The sequence below is a fragment of the Equus przewalskii genome, chromosome 2 (assembly GCF_037783145.1).
Source record: "Equus przewalskii isolate Varuska chromosome 2, EquPr2, whole genome shotgun sequence".
NCBI classification, from domain to species: domain Eukaryota; kingdom Metazoa; phylum Chordata; class Mammalia; order Perissodactyla; family Equidae; genus Equus; species Equus przewalskii.
The window spans coordinates 51,317,335-51,335,835 of record NC_091832.1 but is presented as its reverse complement, the minus strand read 5'-3'; the positions used below and the strand labels follow the sequence as shown (position 1 = coordinate 51,335,835).

General features: G+C 58.4%; 2 protein-coding genes across 18 annotated transcripts; one reads left to right on the top strand and one right to left on the bottom strand.

Moving 5' to 3' along the window:
* Positions 1-817: 817 nt before the first annotated feature.
* NUDT18 (nudix hydrolase 18) lies at positions 818-3,467 on the top strand. Its single transcript, XM_008542606.2, has 3 exons — positions 818-1,106; positions 1,957-2,170; positions 2,419-3,467. The coding sequence occupies exons 1-3, from the start codon at positions 945-947 to the stop codon at positions 3,012-3,014; spliced, it is 972 nt and encodes a 323-aa protein (XP_008540828.2). The 5' UTR covers positions 818-944; the 3' UTR covers positions 3,015-3,467.
* Positions 3,468-4,904: 1,437 nt separating this feature from the next.
* Positions 4,905-18,170, bottom strand: FHIP2B (FHF complex subunit HOOK interacting protein 2B). 17 transcript variants are annotated; one of them, XM_070611231.1, is made up of 19 exons: positions 18,040-18,141; positions 15,231-15,395; positions 14,897-15,025; positions 14,101-14,179; positions 11,883-12,055; positions 11,235-11,339; positions 11,017-11,139; positions 10,567-10,791; positions 10,267-10,463; positions 9,855-9,963; positions 9,584-9,660; positions 9,052-9,241; positions 8,382-8,527; positions 8,153-8,281; positions 7,893-7,983; positions 7,537-7,680; positions 7,042-7,182; positions 6,746-6,846; positions 4,905-6,519 (listed from the first exon to the last, which is right to left on the bottom strand). In XM_070611231.1, the coding sequence occupies exons 5-19, from the start codon at positions 12,003-12,005 to the stop codon at positions 6,381-6,383; spliced, it is 2,040 nt and encodes a 679-aa protein (XP_070467332.1). In that variant the 5' UTR covers positions 12,006-12,055; positions 14,101-14,179; positions 14,897-15,025; positions 15,231-15,395; positions 18,040-18,141; the 3' UTR covers positions 4,905-6,380. The 17 variants fall into 17 exon arrangements, with proteins under 17 accessions (XP_070467332.1, XP_070467326.1, XP_070467327.1 ...); XM_070611225.1 differs by lacking the exons at positions 14,897-15,025; positions 15,231-15,395 and adding exons at positions 7,295-7,381; positions 16,347-16,387 and having other exon boundaries at positions 18,040-18,120; XM_070611226.1 differs by having other exon boundaries at positions 7,042-7,381; positions 18,040-18,101.
* Between the last annotated feature and the right edge of the window lie 331 nt (positions 18,171-18,501).

The following is an 18,501-nucleotide window of genomic DNA, read 5'->3' as shown; positions in this document are numbered from 1 at the left end:
GCTGACCAAAACAACCCACACCCTGCTCTCAGTGCGCCAGGCCTGCAAGCTGGGGTGTGGGCAGCAAAGGGAAAGGAGCAGGCGCCCCTGCCCTCCGAAGGCTCCCAGTCTGCAGCGGGAGGGCCCTGAGCCGGCGTGGGACGTGCAGTGGGCGGGGCACCCGCCGGACACCGACCCAGGGCTGGGCCTGTGCCTTCCAGGCCCTCTCTCTGTCCCAAATCCCCTCCTCCCATCGCCAGCCACGCTTTGACCATCCCAGCCCCGCTCCCTCCCTCCTCGAGCGCCTGTCACACCCCCTACCCAAGCCGATCATTTAGCACTTGGTTTATAACCCTGAGTTGACTTTTTATTCAATGTCTTTGTCCACCTCCCCAACTAGATCAGAATCTCCTCCAAGGCAGGAGGTGACATTTCAGTACATTTTTAGTGAAGAAAGGTTATTTGGGAAGTGATCATTTCAAGCAATGCCGTGGTACGTTTAAGGCAGAAGTCGGACAGTGGGTCCTAGCCGCGGCCCCGGGCCTCCGGGACGTCAGTGGGCTTGTTGTGACGTCACCGTCGTTGGACTCTGCGGCGCTCCGCAGCCTGTAGGCGGGATGACGTCACCGTCGGAACCCGCGCAGACAAGCGCTCGCTGGAGGAATTAGCGAGGCCGGCGGCCGGATCGCGCGGGGAGGCAACCGGGGGGGGAGGGGCCGAGGGAGAGCAGCTGCCGGGCGGGGGCCGCGAGGCTCGGCCGCGCGCCTGGCGCCCCGTGCGGCCCTGCCCCGCCCCGCCCCGCCCTGCGCCGGCTGCCGCGGACCAGCCAATCCGGGCGGCCACGGCCGCGCGCAGCCTCCCCGCGGCCGGCTCGCCGAGCGCTTCCGCCGCGCCCGCGCCGGCCGGCCTCGGGGAGGGGCAGGCCCGCCGACCGCGCGCCCCGCCTGCCGGCTCCCCGGGGCGCCATGGCCTCGGAAGGCCTGGCAGGGGCGCTGGCGGCCGTGCTCGCGGGCCGGGGCCTGCGCGTGCAGGGCTGCGACTCGGGGCCGGCCGGGGAGCCGCTGGCGCCCGCGCGGCTGCGGAAGAACGTCTGCTACGTGGTGCTGGCCGTGTTCCTCAACGAGCAGGTGAGCGACGCGGGGCAGAGGACCTCCGCGTGGGTGGCGCTTCCCAGTTTTGCAAAGCACTCTCACTTACGCTTACATCCTGTGAGGCCCAGCCCTGCGACTGTCCGCTTATGCAGAGGAGGAAACAGGCCCAGGAGCCTGTTAGTCCCGTCCCCCTAGGCCTCAGTTCCTGGAGGGGAGGGCTGTCTTATTCCTCTTCCTTTCCCCGGAGTCTAGCGCAATGCCCGCTGCGGAGTGGGCTCTCTTAAATATCTGTCCAGTGCTTCAGAGACCTCGCCCGGGTCCCGTGGGCAGTAATGGCACAACCTGCACCTACACTGACTTTCTGACCCCCTTGTGATGCTCTTTTTGGTGCTGATCCCTGTACGAGTTGCTGGAACAACAGCTAGAAGGGGCCAGGGCCGTGGATAGGAGTTGTAGGGGGTTGGGGCATGTTTCAAAGCCCAGTGTGGGGACCGGGCGCAAGCAGTTTGTAAACCGCGGACGGAGGTGAGAGATACACAGTGACACATGCAGACACGAATCGTACAGGACACATGGCAGCTTCACTGAGGGGCCTGATCCCCAGCCCCTGAAGCAGCTCCCAGGAGTCTCACTCAGCCCCTTTCTAAAGTGGAAGTCTGAATGCAAAGAGGGATGAATTACAGAGCGAGACAGCTGCAGCCCCCAGCCACACAAGGGCTAGTCCCCCGAGGGCTCAACCGTTTGAAGGTGTCCTCAGGGAAGGGGGCGTTGGGCGACTGTATCTGAGATACGATGTGGCCCCAGGACAAGGGAAGCCTGCCGCTGTGCTGCTCCCCGGGAGCTCGCAGCCAGGCTGTGGTGGGGTGAGGATCCTCTCTCCCCTCAGGATGAGGTGCTACTGATCCAGGAGGCCAAGAAAGAGTGCCGTGGGTCGTGGTACCTCCCCGCAGGGAGAATGGAGCCAGGGGAGACCATCGTGGAGGCGCTGCAGCGGGAGGTGAAGGAGGAGGCGGGGCTGCAGTGTGAGCCTCTGACATTGCTGACCGTGGAGGAGCGGGGCCCCTCCTGGATCCGATTTGTCTTCCTTGCTCGCTCCACAGGTATGGCCCAACTGGTGGTAGTGTGGGCAGGGGGCAGCTGACCTTTCCCCCAGCTTGTCCTCAGGTGAGATGAGCCCCCATTCTGGCTGCTCCAAGCCCGGCATCTCCGAATTCCAGCCTGAGGACTTCACTCAGGGCCTCCCCCTGCCTCAGAGCTAGAATGCCTGGGTGGCCATTTCCTGTGCCAGGCCCAGCGCTTCTCTCAACACAAACCCTTTTCCCCACCCCATGCCCCACATCTCCCTCAGGTGGAATTCTCAAGACTTCTGAGGAGGCAGATGCAGAGTCCCTGCAGGCTGGCTGGTACCCACGAACCTCCCTGCCCACCCCGCTGCGCGCCCATGACATTCTGCACCTGGTAGAGCTAGCTGCCCAGCATCGCCAGCGAGCCAGGCACCCTCTCATTCTGCCCCAGGAGCTTCCCTGCAGTCTGGTCTGCCAGCGGCTCGTGGCCACCTTTACTAGTGTCCAGACAGTGTGGGTATTGGTGGGCACAGTGGGGATGCCTCACTTGCCCATCACTGCCTGTGGCTTCACCCCTGTGGAGCAGAGAGCTAGCATCAAGATGGCTGTCCTGCGGCTGCTGCAGGAATGTCTGACCCTGCAGCACTTGGCAGTGGAGACCAAGGGGTTGCTTGGACTGCAACACCTGGGCAAAAACCATACGGATGGTGTCTGCCTGGATGTGCTGGTGACGGTGGCTTTTCGGAATCCAGGCATCCAAAATGAGCCCCCCAAGGTGCGGGGCGAGAGCTACTTTTGGTGGAAGGTGACGGAGGAAGACCTACAAAGCCAGCTCTTACAGAGGCTTCAGGAATCATCTGTGGTGCCGGTCAACATATAGGAAGGTGCCATCAGTGGGCACGGAGCTGGGCATCTGTGCTCCCCTCCACCATGGCTTTGCCTCCTCGGAGGGAGGCAGGAGGTTGGCAGTCAGAGATCTTGTTACATTGGGAGCAGGGTGGTTCTCCTGGCTCTCAGGGGGACTTCCCTCTCTCCTCACTGTGGAGCACGTCCCTATATTGCACCAAAAGGGACAGTGCCTTTCACCAAGCAAGGAGTCCAGAGCTCAAGGACCCAATTACCCTGAGGACACAGTGAGGGCACTGCTCCCTAAGGGGCAGTGAGAACTTTCTGAACCTGAGATGGCATTTACTCCTCATCTCCTGGGTCTGCCTGCCTTGGTAAAGCTCTACATCCGGATTCACAGGCACTTAGAATGTGGAGCAGGTGCTGGAGGAGGCCTCTCCCAGGGAGTGGGCCCCTTGCTGAGTAAATGGGTGTTGCTTACTCTGCCTTCCCGCCTGGCCTGAATGTCTCTGTGGGGAGGAGGTGAGCAGGAGGGGACCTGAGAAGCTCCTCCCCTTGTCTCACCGACAGCCTTCTGAGACGACAAGCTGTGGTGCAGGTGATGGGCAGGTGGGCTTCCTGCCCCAGCCCATGGGGGCTCCCTTCCTCTTGCCTGCCAAGGAGGGATGTGACCACATCCCCAGAGAAAACAACTCTAGCCCCTCCAAGGTTTGAGCAGCATGAAGGCCAGGACAAGCTTCCGCTGGGCGAGGAGCTGCCCTGCCTCTTGCCTGGTGTCCCTCCTGGGGCCCACAGGCTCCTGCCTCTGCCTTGTTACAACTCTAGCTCAAGCCAGACCCAAACCCTTTATTTCCCCTCAGTTCAGCTTAATCATAGTAGGAATTATTTTCTTAAAAGAAGAACTTTATGAAAATTTAAGGTAAAATCAAAGGAAATGAACAAATACTGTGTGCTACTCACTGCCTCTCACGTATGGATTTCTGATCCCGAGCAGGGAAACATGGGACTGGCCTTCCCTTCCAAGGCAAAGTGCCCTCCACTCTGGCACTGAAGGACCAGGTCACCTCACAGGCCCCTCCCAGCCCCTCCCTCCCTGTCTGGGCTGCCATCTTGTCTTTCTGGCCTCTGGGGCTGTGGTGAGAATCCTTTTCTCCCTTCGGAGGGCATCTTCCAAATGATGGAAGCAAGCCCTCACTTTGGCTCACTTCTCTACGTGTCTGAGGGGCCCACCAGTCCATAACCACATCGAAGACCGATGGTCTTTGCTTCTATTATTTAGTCTATAGTAGTTTTCAACCCTAGGTGCCCAATTAATCACTTGGAGAGCTTTAAAGATAACTCTGGGCCCACCCCTGAGATGCGATTTAACTGGTGCGGGGCGGGGAGGGGGGTGGGGGTGGGGGCCAGGGCACTGGTATTTTAAAAAGCAACCGAAGTGTTGCTCACGTGCACCCAGGGGAGAGCCACTGATCAGCCCTCTCTTGAGCCTTCAGCTTGCCCTGCCCTGGAGTGTTGGTGACCCCCTCAGAGGATCCCCACCCCCATATATTTAGGGACAAGGTTTTTACAGTATCAGGCTCACTGTTCACCACAAAAGCAGTCATACAACTCACAACATGAGCACCTAAAAATGAGACTTGCATAGAGCTGCTCCAGATGGCCCATTCCCTCACCATATCTCTGAGTTGTAGGTAAGCTGAGCAGAAAATGTGTTGTCTGGCCAAGAGAGGGGCTGGTCCTGGCAGGCGCTGAGGAACATCAGATTTGCATTGCCAGAGCCTGTCTGTTTACCAGCCCCAATACATGGCCCCCCTCTGCTCTAGTGATGGAAAAGGAATTTAATTTGTCTTCCTTGGGGCAGAAGACGGGCCCGAATTAGCAGTGGAGCCCTGGGCAGAAAGACACGAAGGGTGGAGACTAGGGCGGCTGTGTCCACGGAACCACATTTATTGCCATGCTGTGTAGGGGGACACTGTGCAAATGCTGACGAAAGGCATCGAGGAAGGAGGATGTGTGACTCCTGGACGCTTGAACATTGCTTAAATGTCTTCGGAATCGAAGAGTCCAGCCCCAGTTCCCCGACTGAGCTCCACTCTCCTGTCCCACACCAACACCCACGTGCACACACAGGCATGCATGCACATGCTCGGTGTCCTTCAGAGCAGCAAAGTCCTCCCCAGCTCGGAGGAATGCAGGAGAGAAGTCATTGAGTTTCTTTTCTTTCATGTCACCTCTTGGCAACCTGCGGCCAGCTTCTACAAGCGGCATGGGCAGGAAAAGGAAGCGAAAGGGGCTCTGGCCTGCTCCTCCTTGCCCAGGAGCCAAGCCAGCAACTGCAGTCTTGCTGTGAGGTAATGCCTGGCGCCACCTGTGTGTTCCTGCAGGTCGAGACAGATTCGGGCCGGGTGGGGTGGCAGCCCTGGCCATGGAGGGCATGCAGGGAGAATACCATGACTGGCTGCCTGTGCCCCAGCCGCTCCCATCCAGGCCTTGGGGGCCTGTTGTCATTGGGCATCCCGGCCTCATCTGTACCCTGAGCTCCCTTGCTCCCCTAGAAGAATGTTCCACTGAGAACACTGGGGGCTTGGCAGAATGCTGAGGGCGAGGCCTGGCCTCCCGGTCTCTGAGCCCCTCTGCCCAGGTGTGTGGACCTGCTGAGACAGGTTCAGAAGGCGCCAGAGAGAAAGCAGCTGGAGCGGGAGCCTGGCACCCAGCCCCCAGCTCCCCAGGCCCTCTCCTGCCCTGGCTGCAGCTGCATCAGGGCTCTCATTAGCAGCTGCCCCCGCCTGGGTGCGGAGCATCTTTGGGCATTTGCCATGAGGCGGTTGGGAATTTGCAACAGTCTCCAGGAAGAGGGGGCTTCCCCTGCAGCCCACTGCCCTTTCCCCAAGGGTTAAGCCAAGACAGGAGAAAATACGTCAAGTCTCAGCAGCAACTGTGGTACCTAGTGTGGCAGAGGCAGCTCCATGCCCCCAACTCTCTGGCCTGTGGCACTGATCGGCCTCAGAGCCATCAGCTCACCCCACCTCGTGCCCCTGGCATTGAGTCACAGGTCTTGGCCCCGGCCACAAATGGCCTGTAGGGGCAAGTGATAGGCACAGAGGGTCTGGGTGCTCACCTGGCCATCACCCAGCTCCCCTGAGAAGGCCCTGAGGACACCATTCTGCCCAGGAGGATATCTCAAAAGAATGCCCCTTGGTTTCTGGTATCTTGGAGACCCACCCCCTAAAGCCCAGCTTGGTGTGCCCAACGAGGCAAGGTCTTCTTGAGATAGCCTGGGAGCCTCCCAGGCTGAGGCCTCTGGGATGCAGAGGAGACAGTACCAGTGGCACTGCCAGATAGGAGGCAGCTCTTGGGCAGAGATGCAGACAGGAGTCTCTCCTCCTGCCATGCTCCTGGCTCAGACATGCCCTTCTGAGGGTGGGGAGAGGTGCACGTGAGGACCATGTGGGGGGAACTTGACAAAAGCAATGGCAGCCAGCTCCTTGCAGAATTCCTCAAGTACTACCACGCCCTGAAGGAGGGTCTGGTGGTCCAGCCTGAGGGAGAGAGTGTGGGGGTCATGGCTGGGAGGCAGCGGGAGCTGCCTATCGTGACATGCCAGTGTCCATGAGGTGTGACCCAGTGGGAGACACCTCTCAGTGAGGACAGAGCTCAGCAACGGGCCCTCCTCTGCCCCCAGCCTGGTGCCTCTCCCCGCCCCAAAGCACCCCATCTTCCCACCGCAGGGCTCTTCCTGGGGCACCCACTTCCTCAGTTACTTACTGCTCCCCAGGGACCTGACCCATCAGCTGCTTGCGCACCAGGAGCAGTTTGCCTGGGAACTGGGGTACCCTCTGAATTCTCTGCATCAAGTCCCCGATCACCTTGAGAGGAACAAGAGAGGACTGAAGGGGGCCCACTGGACTCCCAGCCTGGCTCTGCTGCTGCATGGGGGTGCTGCATGGTGCTTTCCCCTAGTGCTGGCAGGGGTGCTCACTTCTACAGCCCCCAACTCCCGACCTTGTGCCCTCCCTTGCTGCCTCCACCACTGGCACGCTCCCTGGTCCAGGCATCCTTACCCTGACAAGGACTGAGAACAGGCTCCTGCAGCCAGGGGCCAGGTTGATGTAGGGATCCAGGAGGTACTCGTGGATGTGGGGGTGGGGGAAGAGGGCAAGCCGGGACAGGACTGAGGTCACTTGCAGGTTCAGGCTGTATGGCTGTAAGGAACATGGTGGACAAGCCGAAGGTTGGCAGGGGTGGCGAGCATTTTTGCACTCCCCCATCAAGGCGCCTCGCCAGTGTGAACGTGTGTGGGGGTGGGAGACTCACGTGATGCGAATGTGTCATGGATTCCCTGAGGCTGAGGGCCAAAACGTGTTCGGGCGTGTAAAGCAGAGGCGAGATGGGGCCTCCTGCCTGGGGAAAGGGGCGGGGGACTGTGGAGCTGAAGAGCCAAACATGACTCGACCCCTGTGGCTGAGGCCTGCTCTCCTGGAGGATGCTGGAGGCACCAGCCTGGACTGCACCTGTGGGCCCTGGCCTTGTGGTGTGGGCCCCAGTCCTGTTGGTACCTGTTCCAAAATCCGGGACATTCGGTCAAACAGCATTTGGAGGAAGTGACCCTCAAAGAAAGGCCTTTCGGGCTCATGGGGGTCCAAGGGTGTGAGACTCTGAGGCCAGCCCCAGGGGGCGACTCGGGAGCTGCATTCCTGGAACTGAAACAGGAGGGAAGAGTTGAGGAGGCGGGCCCAGGGGTCAGGGGTCAAGAGGACCCACAGAGGGGCCACACAGGAAGGATGGGCTCAGGGCTCTTGGCCAGAGCTGAGAGCACCTTGTGCAGGAGAGCACAGAGAGAGAAGGCGGAGTTTATCAATCCCACAGCTTTGAGGGACAGGCAGCGGGTGCTGGCAGAGACCTCCACACTCACCAGTCCGTAAGCATCGTGGACGTACGTGTCATATCCGGTCTCCTCCAGGAAAGCTGAGGTCTTTGCTTCCTCAGGAACTAGGCAGAGGAAACTGAGAGACAGGACCTTAGGTATGGAGGGGCCCCACCTGGGCCACCCTGCTCTCCCCTGTTCCATCTCCAGCCCTGAAGGAACACTCCCACCCTGGCTGTACCCCATCCAGGCTATGGCCAAAGATGGAACAAAACTCAAGAGGCTCAGCCTTCCTGACCTGCTCCTACCTGTTGACGATCTCGGTCACTGCTGTTCTGCCATCTGAGTTGGTGGCAGGGGCTGGGGGAGGTTTTGTGGAGGGTTGAAACCCGGAGTCGAGGAAGCCGTCAGTGAAGTAGGGGTCTTCCTCCAGATCTCTGTGGCACCGAAGGGTGAACGGCTAAGTCTGGAGGTGCTGAGGGCCAGGCTGGGTCCTGAGCGGCCCGAGGCCTCCCAGAGGTGCCGGGTTTCACTTACAGGGTGTCCTCGTAACTCTCAGGCTCCGGTGAGCCCCGGGCCACATATGGGCGGCCCTCGAGGTTGCACAGGATCAGGCTGCGGATGATCTGCTCATGGGGCTTCTGGAGCAGCTCCTCAAACAGCCGCAGGGTGGCGACACTGATCTGGGGCAAGAAAGGGTCAGCAGGACACCTCTTCCCCACCCTGGCTTCTAGGGGTGCCTGGGAATTGCTTACCCAGAAAGAAAAGTCTCCCTGGAGGGGTCATCTCCCCTGGCCAGGGGTTAAGGTGGCAGGTTTTGGGGGGTCTGGGAACAGAAGTCTGGCCGGCCCCAGTTCCATTACTAATTTGATGTGCATACCACTCTCTGTGCCTGTTTCCAAGTCTGGAAAACGGAATATGGGCCTCATCTAACTCAGAGGGGCTGTCAGCCTCAAACAAGCAAAGTGAATATAAAAGCAATTTGCAAAATATTAAGCGCCGTCACAAGTATGTGATCACAGAAAATTACTGTGTGGCAAAACCAGTCTGGCTACCAATCACCGCGTCACTGTTTTAGCCGGGGGAGTTTCAATGCCTCAAAGGTAGAACCACCTGGAAAGCTCAGGAAAATGGAGAGAAACTCTCAGGAAATCCCTTGGGCAAGGGTGGGTGGGAACAGGCAGAGACAAGGGCCCTCACTGCTCACCTCATCAGAGAGATGGTCACAGTGCCCGATGAGGTGGGAGCACAGAGTGCGGGGGCTGTCCTCGGGGGCTGCGGCCTGCTGGTCGGGGCCCAGGAGGAAGGCCACGGCCTCCCGCAGCAGCGCAGCGGGGCGGAGCTGGCGCAGGATGGCCGTGAGCAGGGCGGTGGATGTCAGGACGCTCTGCTCAGACCTACGTGGAGAGAGCACGGCGTGGGGCCCGGGGTGCCCAGAGCCAGGTGGCGAGGAGAGACCAGAGGAGTGAGGAGTGAAGGAGCATGGCTGGTATTTCTCTGCTCACTCCCCATCCCTCCTGAGGTCCTGGAGTCCAAGGGCAGGAGGCCTTGTTAGCCCACATGGCTCGGAGACATGTGTATCAAGGGGGCAGACCTGGCAAACTTTAACTGATGGAGCCCACACACTCATGTGACTTTGGGCAAGGGGGTGCCTGGCCTTAGAGACAGGAAGGGCTTGGTGGGGTGGGTGGTTTGATCCAGACCATGGCCGCACCCAAGGGAACTGGACATAAACTTACACGTGCAGGAGCTGGGGCTGCAGAATCTCCATGAATAACTTCTCAGCCACAGCCTTTGCCAAGGCATCTGCAACCACCTGGCACCAAAGAGCACGCCTTAAACACATTTTCTGCTGAGAAATAACTGTGTCCTTGCACAGCGTCTAACACAACAGGCGGAGGGTCCCTGCTAACGCTGGGCCCTGCCTGGCTCCTGAGAGACCCACTCAGCCCTCGAGGTGGAGACGGCCAAGAAAGCAGGGTGAAGCGGGGGCACCCACCCCCTGCTCACCGGGTGTGCCTCTGTGACGAGGTGGTCGCAGTAATCAAACCAGCCCAAGAAGGCAGCCAAGGCCTCCTTGCCAGGGAAGGAGGCCTCATCAGACGGGGCGCTGGGTAACCTGAGGGAGAGGCGGGAGGGGCTGTGAGGCCTGCCTCAGGGATGTCTGGAAGGTGGGCCTTTTCTCCCTCTGCCCTGGAACCACTGTTGCAGGGTGGGAGGGTGTCCAGTTCTACTGGGGGCTGTGTGGGCAGAAGCAAAAGTGATGCTTCCCTTGAGGGTGAGAAGGCCCTTGGGGATGGGCTTAACCTCGGGAACAGGGTGGCCAGCAGAGGTCCCCAGGCCTCCTGGAAAGCAAGAGGATAGGTGGGGTTTCTAGCCACTGCAGAAAGATGTAGCCCAGCCTCCCCCGGCCAGCGCCTACCTCCAGCTGATGCCCTCTAATGTGGCAATGTCCGCAGGGTCCAGGAAGGTGGGCACGGAGCGGTACAGCCGGCACAGATGCTCGACAATTGCAGGGCAGCAAGGGCTGCTCTGCACCAGGCAGGTGGCGGCTGCCGGGGAAGCCACGCTCACCAGGAGCAGTAGGTTCTCCTGGGCCTTCAGGGCCACCCGACTCTTCTAAAGGATAGAGGGACAACTCCAGGACATGCATCTGAACCCCCAAGGCCCTCCTGGCAATTCGCCCGCCCCATCCCTGCCCGCTCCGCCTTGGCACTAGCACCTTGCTCTTGCACAGCCCAATCAGGGAGGTGATCAGGCTGCCCTCCCCAGGCCCTCCATCTGGCTCCTGGGTCTCAGCAGGCAGCTGGGTGGTCAAGGCCCGGGTCCCACAGGAAGCCCTGTCAGGAGCCTTGCTGTGGGGGTGCTCCTTGTCTTTGACGCTGGCTGCCTCTCTAGGCAGGGCGGAGGGTTCTCTGGACGCTTTCTTCCTACTGACAATCTTACCCTGCAGAGGAGGCCAGATGAGGCCACGTCATGGTGGAGACCATTCCCCAGGATGTCCCCTTAGGAATGCAGGACGTGCTGGCCATCAGGGCCTCAGCATGGAGCTGGAGAGGAAGCTGCCTGCTTGCCTCCCCTGGTACCTGCTCCATCCTTCCGCCTCCACAGAAGCGGGGGCTTGCCCTGGGGTCTGGGACCTCCCACTCCTGTTCCCCACAGAGATGCTCACTTCCAGGATGTAGGTGAGCAGGTCTGGATCCTGCTGGATCTTGGAGCAGAGGACAGTGGTGAACTGTACCTCTTCCTTTTCTGTGAGGGATCCAGGAACTGTCCCACCAAGCTGGAGAAGTTTCTGGAAGGGGAGCAGGATAGAAACAGAGAGGAATGGGTGGCAGGGAAGAGAGGGGCCCAGCCCCAGACCCCCTCGTTGGCTCCCTGGCCCCTCACCTGCACAGGCCTGTGGACGCTGAGGTAATGCAGGAGCGGGTGCTGCACCTGGGCCAGCACCCTGCTGAAGAACTGGAGCACCTGCTGCCGCATGCCTGGCGGGTACTGAGGGCCGGGGACAGAGGTGAGGCGCAGCGGGCCCTGCGGCTCGCCCCCCACAGAGCCAGGGCACGACCACCCTCAGCACTGCTAGGAGGGTACCTCGTCCTTCCCTGTTTGAAACTGGCCTCCCCTGTGCCACCCACCCGCTCCTGCTGTTTCCCTCCACGACCTGGTCATTGTGGAACATGCTATATGTGGCTCTGACTGCCCTGCCTCCCAACTAGGATTTCTGTCTGTTTTAGTCACTGCTGTGTCCCTAGCGCCTACGACATAGCCTGGCACGTGGTGGGTCCTCTGTAAGTCTTTGCTGAACGAATACTGACTGAATGAAAGGGAGCATTTCCTCAACCTCAACGACAGCGAGAACAGGACTCCAGAAGCCTCGCGAGGTGGTGGGAAGTTCTAGGAGACACAGCCAAGGTACCCCCCGATCTGTGTCCACCCCGCCCCAGTGTTCAGACTGGGAGGGACACAGGTAGCAGAGCCTGGAGCCCAGGGGCCCTGGCTCAGGGAGGAAGGCTCCAGAGGCACCGGGGTCCTGCCCACCTCAGCCTTGCCCAGCGTGCACAGCGTCTCCAGGATCTTGTGCTGCAGCAGGTACTCCAGACAGGGCCCCGCCTCGCCGGCCGCTGCCTGCTGCCTCTCCTCGTACACCAGGATGTCCAGCATCTGCTTCAAGCGCCAGGGAATATCTGTTTTCTTGGCTGGGGTGTTTTCATCTAACGGAGATTCAGACAATGAGGGTGAGTGGGGTGAAGAGGGGCACTCCGCCCTGGTGGGGTCCAGCCCGAGGGGCTGTCGGGGAGCGTGGAGGCTGAGAGCAACCTGGAGCGAGGCCAGGTTAGCAGTTTGCTTCAAACAAAGCGCAGAGGAAATGGAAGTTTACAGTTGAAGCCTCTATATTTAAAAAGACAAAAGACCTGGCCAGGCCCAGGACACAATTCTCTGACTGAGAGTGTATGCATGCCCTAGCACTTTATTAGAGAGCAGCAGCAGCATTTTCTCTCCAAACCCTGGGGCCTACAGAAAGGTAGGTTTCCAGGGCTGCAGGCCAGCTCTGGGCCTGAGTGAGAAGCTGTGGGCTCAGGGGTCTCTGTCATATAATTTAGAAGCCATTTTCTAGTTGCTTCTTGACAGATAACCTCCTGGAGTCTGCCTATGTCCCTTTTACACTCACGGAAGGCAAGAGCCTATTTTTAAAAAGCACAAAAAAAGTCCGTGCACAACCATGCGTTCAGACTCGAGCCTGCTGCGCTGTGCCGAGGTCCTAAGAGAGAAGCTGGTGAGTGGGGTTTTCTCAGTCAGAGTCTCAGAGGGTACAGCATTTCTGTAAAGAAAGGGGACTGGCCGTGGAGCACCTCCGAGTTTTTCTTGAAAGCACAGGCTCTTGAGCAAGGCAGCCCGCCTCCTCCACCTGCACTTGGGTCTAGGGAACGTTCTGGAAATTAACAGTTGGGCCCTGGTGAAGTCCTAGGCGGACCCGAGTCAGCTGTGGATCTCTCCCTACTCTCCTGGTACACTGGGGCTCTCTGTCAAGAGATCTTCCACTTATAAGACGAATAAGTCATGGGATGTAACGTACAGCAGGGCGACTATGGTTAACAATATTGTATCCCGTTTGAGAATTGCTAAGAGAGCAGATCTTAAAAGTTCTCATCACAAGAAAAAAAATTTCTAAGTATGTGAGGTGACACATGTTAACCAGACTTACTGTGGGGATCATTTCACAATATATCCATAGACTGAATCAATGTATTGTACACCCGAAACTAATATAAGGTTATATGTCAATTATATCTCAGTAAAAAAAAAAAATGTCCAGTCTCAAGCAGTCATTCTCAACTAGGGGTGATTTTGCCCCCGGGACAGGCGGCGATGTCTGGAGATGTTTACGGTTATCACGATGGGGAAAGGGTGCTGCTGGCATCTAGTGCGTAGAGGTCAGAGTTGCTGCCAAACATCCTACAAGGCTCCCCACAGCCCCCACAACAAAGAAGGATCCAGTCTAACATCAACAGTGTCAAGACTGAGGAACCTGGTCTAAAAGAACACTCAGAGGGCCCCAAAGGCCACTTTTCAACTTCTTGGGCTGGCTCAGGCTGGAAAGAAAGCCTGTAGGAAAGGGGTAGGCTGGAATCAAACCCCTGTCTGAACCACGAGGTGGAAAGCTACGGATCCAGGACAGGGTTACCTGGCAACCAGTGTGTAGCCACCAATACCAGCAGTCAATCAGATCCCGCCCCCTGCATGAGCGATCCTGATGGGCCCAGGTGACCTGAGGCTTTGGCTCTCTGAGGCTTCAGCTAGGGGACAAGGACCCAGGCCCCGTACGCACTGCCGCTGTGGTGGCTGTTCCCTTCCTCCCCCAGATCACTACAAGGGAAATGCCCTCTAAGTTGGCTCAGGGAAAAGAAGAACTTATTCAAGTTCTTTTCTTTTAATCAGTAAGCCCTGGGCACAGGCACTTGTGGACTGAAGGTCTGGACACTCTACCCAGCTGGAAGCTGGGGGTGAGTGGAACTCAACCTCTGCCTTACGGAGTCAGGCCAGTGAGACCCCTAACCAAATTGTCCCCACACTCATTCACACAGCTCCTCTCTCAAAAGGTCAGGGTGGATGGGGCCAGCCCCCACTCTGAACTCCTGGGCAGTGGATGTCACCTTCCCCAGGACACCTGTGCCTCTGAGTTGCATGGTGACCCTGCCCACACCTTCCTCCCTGCGCCCTGCAGGGGTCCCCGGGGTTGGGGAACACGAGGCCCCACCTGTGCTTTCGATGTAGTAGTGTGTGATGCCCTTCCAGTGCTCCACAAAGGCCCCCAGCAGGTCGATGCTGGGCTCCCGCTGCAGAGAGAACAGAGACAGAACCTAAGTGGCTGCCATGGTGATCGTGGGCTCTGCCACACCTGGCACTCATCAGAACAGACATTCCACCACCAACTGAGTGTCAAGTCAGTGCTGGACCCTGGAGGAGGGACTATGATCCTCAGTTCTCAAAGGAAAAAGTAATACATTTTCTCTAGGACACATCTGTATTGTCTCCATATCTTGCCAACAATTTCCTGGCACCTGTCCCCAGACCCCCCGTCCCTCCTGGAAATGCTGTACTCCTGCTACATGCCATGATTCCACAGCCCCTGTCCCGCAGGAGCCATGAATGTTGTTGGGGGAAACAGACACAGAAACAGATCATTTCAATACAACATGGTTATGCTATAATAAAGGTACACAAAAGAAACAGGAGGACACCCCAAAAACAACAAAATCAAAATGATACAGATGGGAAACGTGGCAAAGACAAAGCTTTCAGTTCCCTCTCAATCTGAGAGTCTGCAAAAATCTGTGTTCAAGGCCGTGACAGGCCCAGTCCAGCCAGATGGGCAACACCTACATATCAAGCCAGCGCCCTGCACGTCATGTGCTTGCATCTTTTGTCCAAGGCCGCAGGCTGAGCACCCCAACTCCTTCTGAGCCAGCTCTGCTCCTCTCCATACCTCCTCTGGCTCCTTCTATCAGCACCAGAGAATTCTGACTCTGCTACGAGCAAGCCCTAACCCTCACCCTTTTTTCAGAAGTGCTCTCTCCATCTCCACGCTCTGGCTAGAACTGGCCTTGAACTGCTAAGTACCACTTTCCCAAAAAACGTCTCCAATAAAGGGCATTTCTTGCCTTTCCTTGCACAGTAAATGTCTGCAGGAGAAAAATGCATAATCAAATAGTCCCTACCCACAGATGCTCATTTCTCCCTCCCGGTGTTGGCTCAGGCCGCTCCTCTGCCCAGGAGGCCCCGTGTCCCCTACACTCTTCCAGATGCTAACAGTCCCCAGGGAGGTCCCACTAAGGGCCACCAGCTCCACAAAGCCCTCCCCAAGGTTCCTGGACACGTCTCTCTAACCTCATGCTGTCCTCCACCACAGTACCGAGTGCCTACTCCTCAAAGAGTTTATTCAGTGACTGTCTTCTCAGTGCCTTCCATGCACAAGCCACTACACGAGACACCACGAGCAAGGCAAGGATGGTTTAGATCCGGTGCATGGAGATGCGAATACGACCACCCTCACTGTAGTGTGAAGACACAGGAGAGGGGGAAAGTGACCTCAGGGAAAAGAGGGGTCACATCTCACAGGCTGGAACAGAGAAGGCTTTACTGAGGTTATGCTGGAACGAAACCTTGAAGAACAGGGTCTGATTTCAACAATTAGAGATGAAGGAAAGACATTTCCTGCAGAAGGAACTCTGTAAAGTGTATCTGGGGCAAGGATGGATTGACAAGTGTGCAAAAGAAAAGAAAGAAAAAGAAAAGATGAATGCCAAGCCAAGAAGTCAGGATATTCTTTTGCAGGCAGTAGGGAGCAGGTCAACGACACTTCCGAGTAGTGTTTTAGGAAGAGTCAGCTGGCAGCTGGGTGTAGGAGACGAAGGCAGGCAGAATGCTTAGAAGGACATTACAACAGGAGGAAGAAGCAATCACATTGAACCAGAGGACTGGCAACACTCCCCCCGACACTGGGCTGCTGGGGCACTCCTGGCTCCTTTCACAGTGAGTTGTGGGGGTCAGGACCCTTACTGGAGCGGCACCTCCCACAGTCGTGCCAAACACACTGTCCACACGGGACAACTGCGCCTCATCGCGTTCTCTGTGATACTATTACTGTGGGCTTAGACGGTGCGCCCCCTGCGGGCCAGGGCTCTGTTCCAGATCTCCGCCTGCCCCTCAAGGGCACTGTGCATAGCGACTACTCATTAATAGTTCCCAAACACGTCAGCCCACTCCCAAGGCGTCCTTTCCACAGTTCCTGTCTCTTGGAAAGGCCTCTGACCCTTGATCAGCACTAGGATTATCTCACTGTTCTGTGATGGGGTCTCCTCTAGCCTCAGAACACATCTGTAGTCTCCTAAAACCCAAGCTGGGCTTAAACCAAAAAAGAACAATCCAGTAAAAACAGGAGAAACAGGAGAACACAGGTTAGCCAGCAGAGACCGTGAGAAGAAAGCAGAGACATAAGTTTACCTGAATCTGTAATTGGCTTCTGTAACTCCAGACCAAAAGAGCTGTACCAAATGATTTACATTTAAAGATATTACTTTTTGAAAGAAGCATAATGACTGCTTTTCTGTCAGAGATGGCAGGAAGGAGCACTCTCCTTCCTTAACAAAAGTCAGGCAACCTGCTGGGGTCTTAACCTGGTGACCCAGTCTGGGGAAGACCTATGCCCAACATATGGGGGTGGGAGGAAGGAGGGGGTCCCACCTCTCCTGACCTCCCATGGGACCAGATAGACATCTAGAGCATCATCTATACGTTATATTCTGAGGGGCCTAAAAGATCTCCCTTCACCACCACCACCTCCTCCAGCCACTGATGCTGAAATGCCCGCAGTGGAAGCATCAGAAATTGACTTCCCAGGGCTGGGGCACAGTCCTTGTCTGTCCGTCCACTCTCCTTGCGTGAGGAGCTTTCCCCAGAGGTATGAAGTGGCTTGGCAGATGGCTTTCTAAGATGACAGTTGTTTCGATTGGGGACAGGGAGGAGGGGAAGGAGAGAGCATTTTGGAACCTCTCCCCATGCGATGCCCGGAGGCTCCTGGACAGCAGGAAGGGCAAGGCTGGGGGAGAGGAGAGGAGGTGGAAGGAGTAGAAGCTTCTCACTGCTCACAAGCTTGCTCTACAGCTGAGACTGTTCTCATTCGCAGAAGCTGATTTTGGGGGTGGGGGGGGTGTCTGGAGGAAGGGGTGGGATCTCAGATAGTTTTTCCTAGAGAATCTGACACACTAAACTGGTCGACTAGGGGGAGGGCTCATAGGACGAGACAAAGAGGAATAGTTATCTTTACAGAGGGATTCCAGGCACGGTTACTTTAAATAGAGGGCACCCCGCCTACCCTATGTAAACCGCGCTTTCATCTTGCTGAATGAAGCGAAACCCAGTGGGCCCCCTCTGACCAGCCTTCAACCCCAACAGAAAACGGCAAAAACACAAACTCCTCTTCCCCACACGGCTACCAGGCCCCACCATGCTAGCTTCTCCTGCCTCTGGGTCGAACGGCTCGGGCTGGTGTGGCGTGACAACATTCTGGAAGCCACGCTTGTACCCTGCAACAGGCTGTTCCTGGGCTAGGCGCCCATCCACCCCTGGACTCTACGTCCACCCTTCCTGGGGCCGCGGCCGGCCAGCCAGCCAGCCAGCCAGGCAGCCGGGGCCTGCGCCGAGCAAGGTCTCGGAGTCGCCTAGAGCTCCTTCGAGGGGAAGGGGCAGCTATTCTTTAAGCCCAGGTGACCCGGAAGGGAGGAGCATGGGGGAGCAGGAAGGCAGACAGAGGCTGGGGGAGGGGACTTTGGGGGAATTTCGGAAAGAAACTATTGGGTGACAAGGGAGCATTCTAGCGCAGAACACAGAAGAGCTTGGGAATTGGGAGGGACTCGGGGCGCAGGAAAAGAAACAGGGAGCAATTTGGGGAGAAGGGTTAGGAGCTAGAGCGATCCGCAGAGTAAGCGCGACTGGGAAAGAAGCAACTGGAAGCCGGGCGCGCTGAGCGTAGGGCCGCGACCAGGGAGAGGAGGCCCGGAGCGGCGCTGTGACCTGGGGGCCCTGCCGGCGCCCCGCGCCCGCCCGCCCCCTGCGCCCGGCCTCGCCGCCGCCCCGGGCCCCCCGCGCCCGGCCTCGCCCCCGCCCCGCACCCCGCGTCCCCCGCGCCCGGCCTCACCGCCGCCACGGCCTCCTGCAGCAGCGCCCCGAGCCGGCTCAGCATGATGGCGGCCGGGCCGGCTCCCGGGCGGCGGCGGCAGCGGCGGCGGCGGCGGGGCGCGGCCAGGGAGGCGGGGCCGGCGGCCCGGTCCGCCGGGAGCAGGCGCGGGCCCCGCAGGCCGAGGGGCCCGGGGCGCCGCCGCGGGGGGCGCGTTCCAGCCGCGGGCCCTGGGAGTCAGGGGCCGCGAGCGAGCGACCCTTGGAGCAGGCGAGTGGGACCGGGAGGTTCTCCGTGAGGAGCGAGGAGGTGTGCGGGTTCCGTGGGTCTCTGGCCGCCACCCCCTGTCCAACCCCGCAGCCACTGGCCACGTGGGGCTGTCGAGCCCTGAAAGTGCCAGGCCTCCTGGAGATGTGCCGAGTGTGAAGTGCACCCCGATTCTGGAGACGTAGGACAGAGAGAGAGAAGGTAAAATACCTCTCT